At 35.6% G+C, this 8,864-nt stretch overlaps 1 protein-coding gene across 1 annotated transcript in view; it reads right to left on the reverse strand.

Moving 5' to 3' along the window:
* The window catches only part of LOC115233670 (LIM/homeobox protein Lhx5-like), a 38,201-nt gene extending 38,109 nt beyond the window's left edge, over positions 1-92 (reverse strand). Inside the window, 1 exon segment of the mRNA XM_029804225.1 lies at positions 1-92. This exon segment is cut by the window's left edge and continues 16 nt beyond it. Within this exon segment, the coding sequence (XP_029660085.1) occupies positions 1-92 (92 nt within the window).
* Between the last annotated feature and the right edge of the window lie 8,772 nt (positions 93-8,864).

An 8,864-nucleotide genomic window follows, 5' to 3' on the forward strand; every position in this document is an offset into this window, starting at 1 on the left:
AGGTACTGATCCATTATCGGTTTCTCGCATCCTGCACATGACAGGAGCATCGCCAGACCGCGTCTCCCTGTTGAAATTAAAAGGGAACACATTATACGCATCTCCGTCATTTTGGTACCGATCTTATAACATGACGTTCAGTTCCGCTGTACAAGAGATCGCTCGATATCCTTTTTTTTCTTTTTTCATCCTTTCATTTCTTTTTCAGAGATGAGGAACACGCGAATCTTCACGCATCCTCAAACGATTCGATCGGATTCGACTCGAAAATTTCAATCGAAATTTAATGAAATATTAACGCATGGTTATTAATGTAACCAGCGGATATAAACGTTATGCCATTAGTTCCGGACAAAGCTTGAATATATATTAGTGCAATGTTGAATATTTCCATGTGAATGTGCGCTATGTCGTTTGTGTCACCACAACATAACATCGGCTTTACGCGATTTAACATAATCGCAAATGTATCGCGCAATTCAAAACGGTGAATATTTTCATTTATATTCGGCAATATTTTCTTTTTTTTTTTTAGATAATTTAATTCTGTTGTTTCCTAAAGCTGGAAAATACAAAAAAAAATGTTAAAAGACAAATATATATTGTGGTGCACACATTAATATTTTTTTGCCGCGATATATTTATTTATAAATATTAATTCCGCGAATCATTTGAAATACGCATTGAGTAATTGTAACAGTGGAAACTCAATCGGACGAAATTACGCACGAAATTATCTGCAATGAATCGAATTAAAATCACATGCAGGCGCAAAGTAAGTCTGGCAATGATTTATTTAAAAAAAAAAAAAATTAAAATGGCTTATTAATCGCATTGCGAGCAGATCGAAATATTCAGAAGTCTTTCGTACGTATCGCATGTTTTATTTAAAAACAAGATTAAACGCTTTCATTGCAAAAACGCGCGTGCATAACGAGGCATGCTGGCCTTTTTTTTGTATACCAACAGTTAAATCACCATACGATCTAGTTGACACAATCAAACGGTATAAAAATACAACAATGCGACATAATCGCTGTACTAATCATGTAAAGTAGCACTAATCATCCGATTGACGAAAAAAAATTTGTGTTTTTATAATAATGAGATTAATATCGAAAGAGTCGCGTGTTTCTTAGAGATTTCTCTTATATATTTAAAGTAGGCGACATCTGAAAAAGAAATTTAACGGTACATATATGCATTCCACAAATTACATTAATTCTATGTAATCATACTTGTTAGGTGTTATCAGAAATTGATTAAAAAATTGATCAAAATTTTATTCGCATTCAAAATATAAGTTAAAACTTATAATTTTTAATCAGAATATATATCGGATTGAAAAGACCGGCTAACGAAAATGTCCGTACAAAGCTGCAAATAGCGAAGAAATGTTTCAAAATTCTCATTCCTATTCTTTGGAACCAAAATTTTATATAAAACTTGACTGAACATAAATTGTGGGTCATAAACTTTCGAATCTAGACAATCACAAGTACGATTCTTGTATTAGTAGCAAGCATTCGGCATCACCGAATGTTGGAAATTGTCACCGAAATCATGTCGAAATCACCGAATGTTCGCGCTAACTAGCTTACATTAGTCTATGTTAACACTTTAATTTAGATTATTTTAAAAGTTAATTGTGTGTATTTTATTTATATAACTTTGTAATATCGATTACAATATATTAAATATGAATATTAAAACAAATAATATCCAATGGCAATATAATCAAATCTGGATTTCCTGTCAATATATTATATAAGTTAGTTTAATTATTTTATATATATATTTAAACATTAATTATTCCATAAAATATATGTATTTTTAATTTTTTGTTATAGTTAAATCGATATTTATTGAAATTTAATCATTGACAATCAGTGATAGTTATCAATAAAAATTTCGTCTTGATTGCAAGAGTGCATCGAAACGCACATTTTCTGTATTGTTTCCACCTCTAAATGTACTCATTCGTTATATCGCTAATACAATGGTAACGATTAAACACATCAAAAATTATTGTGCGCTAATTAGAGTTTCAATTACTACCCGGGATCGCTGAGTATAATTTAAACACGATAATTCAAGCAATGTAAAATATTGTAAAATTAAAAGGTTTGCGTTACAATCGTTAGTCAAAAATTTATCGTCTGTATAATGTCGCGATCGCTTTAACGAACGACGTTCCCTTTAATTCGAAACAAAAGAAAGAATTTCAAGCGTCGCGACGGTGGTACCGCGGCAATAAATCCCGCGGCGCTTAGACAAAAAATCGCGTATTGCAACGACGAATTTAACGACCGTGTTTCGGCGTTTATAGTTGCACAATCTTTCACCTGGCCAATTTCGCGGCCGCTTTTTCGCCCGTCTTTCGCAACCGAGCCTACGGCGTATAATTATAATTCGTCATTGATTAACATTCGCGAACGAGATTGTTCTTTCGCTTCGTTTGCATCCTTTATCGCTTGTCTACCTTTTTCTCTCTCTCTCTCTCTCTCTCTCTCATTCTTCCCTTATCCCTTTTCCTTTCCTTGCCTCCGTTCGCCCTCTTGCCGTTTTTATCGCCATCATTGAGACCCACAGACTTCACCCTCCTCTTACTCTTTTTTTTTTCTTTCGCGGTTTCCGCCAATGGGCGGAGTCCCTCTGCCTAGCTGGCAGGGTTGTCAACCTAGCAACCCTCCTCCCACCCTTAAGATCTGACCTTGCGCATCTCATCCCTCTCGCGGAAGGGCGAGAAAGGCGAGGGTAGCGGCACGGCATCGACGTAACCCGCGATCGTTTGCAAGTTAACTTCGAAGTTCTAAACTATTTCGTGTATCGATTAGTATACCTCCCTCTCTTTCTCTCTCTCTCTCTCCAGCTAAAATGCTGAGGTTAACCTTTAATTGATGTAACAAAAACACTTGGTATGGTACATAAAAACCTTGGCATTTCCGAAAAGAAGTTATATTTACTTAGATTTTAATAATAAATTTTTCTCACAATTATCACACTTGAAATTTATTATTTTCAAGTTATTTCATATTATCCAGAACATGGTAATTATTAATTCTAACAGAGACATAAAGACAAAGCTATAAAACGAAACTATTAATAGTCTATGTATGCGTCCAAGAATTACCTCCAATTAAAATATTTGGAACAATTTTTGCAAATATATATTATATATTTGAATATATATATTAAATTAATTTTTAATATAATTATAAATTCTTTTTCTAGTTTCCTCTAAATAATATTTAAATTACATTTTCGAGTTGCTTAATATATTAGTTTAAAAGAAAATTAAACAATAGTGGATACGAGTAAAAATCGCGCGTAATGATTACATAAAAAGTGTTAGTATTACAATTAAACACGTTAATGATACACATTTAATAGGAAACTAAGAGATTGATTTTATAAATCATGATAAAATAATTACAGTCATTTAAGACTATTTTTATAAAAAGATATTAACGGTGCATTCAAGCAGCAAATTGCTATCTAATCTCGAAATCAATAACATAAATTAAGACACATTTAGAAACTAATTTCGCGTATAAGTATTATCATATGAAATTCCAGCGATACTGTCATGTAACGATTTAAATGCTCGCAAATAACTGTCTTAACGAATGTAAAGCATATACACAGAGTTTTCGTATACGTATTGATCAACGCCGATTAAAATAAACTGTTTAAACAACTATCTTCTCTCAGCAGAAATATTATTTAAAAATGCTTAAATAAATCGGTGATAATTTTCCTTCGATATATAATATTAAATTATTAAATATATTAATTTCACGCATGTATATGTCATCTTAAAACAAGAAAAAAAATTTTATTTTGATAATTACGATATTTTATCGTTCATTTTCACTATCGAGTATCTAAAGAAAAACAGAATTTATAAGATTATTTCTAGCTCTATGAAAATATTTCTAAATATCAAAATATCCATAAATACAATCTCTAATCCTAGCTAGAAAACTGTTTCTATGTCTTATATGATTCTCTTATTTTTATACTATATCACATTTGTTTAGATATGAAATAATGAAACTTGATGCCAATCAATTAACAATCTAACATTAATAAATGTCTCACAAGAAGAACAAATCAATAAAAATTTTAAAAAGATACTGTCTGTAGAATCTTTTTCTCTGCCGTAACTCACGCACACTTAAATTGCGATTTCAAAACAATTGTAATTTACCGAAGTCAAATTAAATCTCTTGATGTCGACGAATAATATTATTTTTTACTATTTTATTAGATTCGATTAAAATTAAAAGATCGAAATATCGTTCCGCGAACGTAATATTTAGTACAATCATTTGACGATGGCATAAATCTATATTTATTTTCATGTATATACATATATACATACATACATACGTACGTCCATGTAGGAAAGGTATATGTATGTATGTATGCATGCATGCATATGAATATATCGTATATATATATATAGACAAGAAACCCTAGAAAGACCTAGTTAACTAAATCGCATAAACGAGATTAGGATTAGCCAGACGTGAGACGAAAACCCTGTTGATTCAGTAACATCGGATTGCTTAATCCGATTTTTTCCGATTGAACGTCATTGCTCGCGTCATGCCGGATCTGTTTTGTTCCGTCGGACGAAACATTATCGAGATGTCTCTATCATACGTGCCAAAGTAATGACGGCATAATAATGGTGTTCTCAATAAAATAATAATTATTTATTTAAAAATTTCTCAATATAATATCAAAGAACATTATAAGAATATTTTCATTCCAATAAAAATAAAAAATATATATATCACCCCCGCGACGCGACTTGGAGGGGATGAAATAAGAGAACAATTTTCAACGAATTACCTTAATCAGTCTAAGATCGCCTACGTCAGGTGCATCTAGATTCGGTAAACTACCTCGTAGCAAGATTACTATTTTCTACGGTGCGAGAAACATGCACCGGCGGCGAATCGATTTGCCGACTTTGATGAATCAAAGGGATCGGTGGCCATCTTGGCGAAGAAAAAAAGAAATGCAATATTTCTAAAATGGAATATTTTTAAAAACAAAAAAACTTTAAAAATCGTTAATTTTGTTTAATTACTTAAAACAAGTAACGATATTATGCGATCTTTTCGCGATTCTTTCATAAGAGAAAAAACTGTCTAAAGAATTTTTGATGCAATTTCAATAAATTGTCCTAAACTGCATAAATTATTACATCTTAATAGATGATAAATTAATGCAATAAAGTAAGAATTTAGAATTTGTAATCATTATTCGATAGCATAAAGAAAATAAGATATTTAAAAAAAAACTAGAAATATATAAGAAAATTGTATTATCTTTTCTCGCGATATATTTGATTATAATTATTTATTAATTATTAAAATTGCTTAACTTTATAAATTAGACTGATTTTTTTTTCAGTACTTTATGTTTAAAAACATTTCATACAATTGCCCATCGTGTCGAGATTGATCGAAATGGCATGGCAATCTCGCGAGCACGATACTGTACGAAAATGAACGGAAAAATTGTGCGCAAAAGTTTCGCATACAGCAACAGGTACTTTGTAACAACGCATCTTACCAAGAACTCTCGCGAAGAATCTCATCGACGACATTTACGCGAAAGATAATGCTTATTAAAGTATTGTCTAGGAAAAAAAAAATGCGACCGCGCGCGAGCTACTTGATGTTAAGAATTATTCAAATTAAAATTAAGCTTCTTTTTTATTCAAGATTTATGCGAATTTGAAGTTCGACGATATCTAAAAATGCAATAATATACGTGAAAAGTATATGAATGATAAAATTATATAAACATTACTCGGAAATAAGAAACAAAATATTGCTCTTTTAGTTACATTGCTAATTTCTTAGAAGAAAAACTATGAAATACATAAAAACACTAGATCTCACATACATTGATCCAGATGTTATGTGTCACTTTGGTATCAACAAAATGTATCTTGTTTCATGCATCGCGTTTATCCTACATGGTTCTTTGATGCATCAGACATGACATTCCGTTCAATGTTACGCTAGACGTATGATTGTTGCTTTGGAATTTATTTTATTATATACGATATATATTATATACGTATTTTTTCCTGTACGCATGAAAGATTGCACATGTTTGCGCAAAATATCGAAAATACAATGGAATATGGATTAAAGATATCGATTATAGTAAGTCTTGCTTTACTCATTTTCTTTTAAAATATGAATTTTTACTGGATTTTGTGTTATGTATGAGATTTAACAGATAATAAATATGCATTTGTTTTTCTCTGTCTCAAACCTTTATAATTATTATACTTCAAAAAATTAGCTTTTTGTTCATTTTATATGTCTTTTTTAAAAATGCTGAATATAGATCTTCAGAAGATATACAAGTATTATACAATTGTCAATTTGTGTGTGTTCAGACTCTATCGTATTTTGGAAACCACATTTGTTGTAAATATTTTAACATTTGATCAGTTATTTGTTAAATTCGATTAGCATTATCAATATCTAAACTATCAATTCTCTACAATAAAAAAATCAGGATATTCGGATTATCTCTATATCTCTACATTCAGATTATCTTGGATAGTAACAATTGCATTTATTATCCGAATATTCTGAGATTCAAAGTCATCGCTAACTACATATATACGTACATAAAAGTATATATACATACATACATATATACATACATATATACATACCCCCCGTAGCCCTCCACCTCCCCAGCCGCGACTGCGGCCACCCCTGCCCCCACTCCTTCGCCGGGCCCGGGACCACCACCAGGCCCACCTTCGACGGGCCCGTATCGGCCGAACGGTCCCGAGGGCCCCAGTGCACCCACTTTTACTGCGTTGTTATCCCAACGACCGTTAAATCGCACTTCTCACACTTTCCCCCCCAATGCCAGTAATGCCAGCGTTTCCTTTAACTTTCTTCGGCACTCACTGCAAAACTCCCGCCGTGTTTGTCTCCGCGCTTTTCTGCACCCTTCGGCGCGGCACAACTTCTGAACTCAAGCAATCTTGTTCTGTCGTCACTGAAGACGGAGCTGCACCCTCGAACAGCGCGCGTCTTCTCTCAACTGTAGTTCTGCGAACACCCTATCGTCCTCATTGCGATTTTTTTTACTCTCGCGAATCTTATCTTCGACGTCTCTTTTCTGAAGCACCAAATATAACACCCGTTCGTTCACAATCTTGCCCGACGTGCGTGCACCTTACACACGATCATGATGCTGCTCGCTGCGAGCGATAGTCTTGAACACGTCTACTTGACGAAAGGTTCAGCGTTCTCTGGGATTGGCTTCTATGTTCAAATATTTCAGTATGAAAAAAAAAAATCTCGGAACTTGATTCTCGCGATCTCTTCTCTCATTTGACTTCGCGACAGATCTTATCGTTTATTACGCCGGCGGATTGATTTTGGAAACAGAGAACAGCGGCGTCGTGCTTACGTCGCGTTAGTTTCGTGCACTCCCGGCGTGATCTCGGGTGTTTGTCGTGGCAACTTCTGAACGGCACGCAAACCGCTTGCCAATGACGTTCTCTCTCTCTCTCTCTTTCTCTATCTATCTATCTATCTATCTATCTATGTGTGAGTGGGGACCGGAGATGCCGGCGCACGGCGCGATACGTCACGTCACGGCAGCGGCGAAGCGAACACGACGACGATGATGCGAGCGCACTCGCCTCGAGTTCGTCAGCCAACTGGCTGCACCTGCGGCATCAGCAAACGTCCCCTTCTCCCTCTGAGTTTGGTCCAGGACTCGCGCAAGCCGACGAGAACCAGCTACGCCCATTGGACACGACCATACGCGATATACACAGTACGCCGACGTCGGATTGGTCGGTGATGCTAAAAATAGGCGTAGCCAAGCCGGAGCGCCGCCAGATATGGCCGTGGAATGGCTGCGGAGCAGCGTTTGCTTGTGGAGAGGCGCTTCTGTCGTTGCTACTGCTGCTTCTGCCGGCGTTACTGCCGCTGGCTGGCTGGCTGGCTGGTTGCTGCTGTTGTTGCTGGAAATAGGCTGGTGGTGCCGCCGCCACTGCCGCCTCCGCCGACGCCACCGCCGCAGCCGCCTGCTTCTCTTCATCTGACACGCTATCGATCCCACGGCGTCGCGGGAGACGAGAGAGTAGACTGCCTCGCGAAATGCCACAGGTTTCAGGGAATCTTTACCTTTCGCGCCCGCGAAGTGTTTCACCCCTTCCTCCCACTCGCTCACCGCCTATCGCGGTCGCCCGTGTCGTTTCTACCTTGCTGTTCTATCAGCTCTTCTGCATCTACGTACTTCTCTGTTCTTCATCTATATATGTGCCGTTTATTGTCTTTCTCCATCAGAAACCCGATATAACTCCTTCGCGTATCTACGACTAGTTCTCTCCTCCTGTCGTCGCTAGTGATTCCCTTTTTTCTGTTTTCTGTATGTATTCTATCGGCCTACATCGCTTTTTAGGCTTTTGTTTTTCTCCTGTTGAAGCGATATCATCCTTTCACTTATAAGCGAAGCGAGCATATTTTTCTTCGTTTGCTTGTCGATAACTCGATAACTCGATTTCGTCGACGTCATTATCTTTATCTTTCTCTTTCCATCTTCTGTATCAACCCCATTAATATTTCTTCATCTCTCTCTAGTGAACTTTCATCTTCTTTAGTCATGTTATCATGCGCGTTTTTTCTTACTTTTCTTGTCCTTCCATCTTCCTCTTACAGTTGACTTTTGTCCTTTTCTTTTATTATTCCGTCATTCTTTTTTCCTCTTTTCCCCCAGTTGCTTCTTTATCTATCTTAAACTTATTTTATCTTTTATCGTATTATTTATATTCGATGTTCCTCTGTCTTTTTCTT

This window comes from Formica exsecta, unplaced genomic scaffold, assembly GCF_003651465.1.
Source record: "Formica exsecta isolate Colony F162 unplaced genomic scaffold, ASM365146v1 scaffold181, whole genome shotgun sequence".
Taxonomy (NCBI): domain Eukaryota; kingdom Metazoa; phylum Arthropoda; class Insecta; order Hymenoptera; family Formicidae; genus Formica; species Formica exsecta.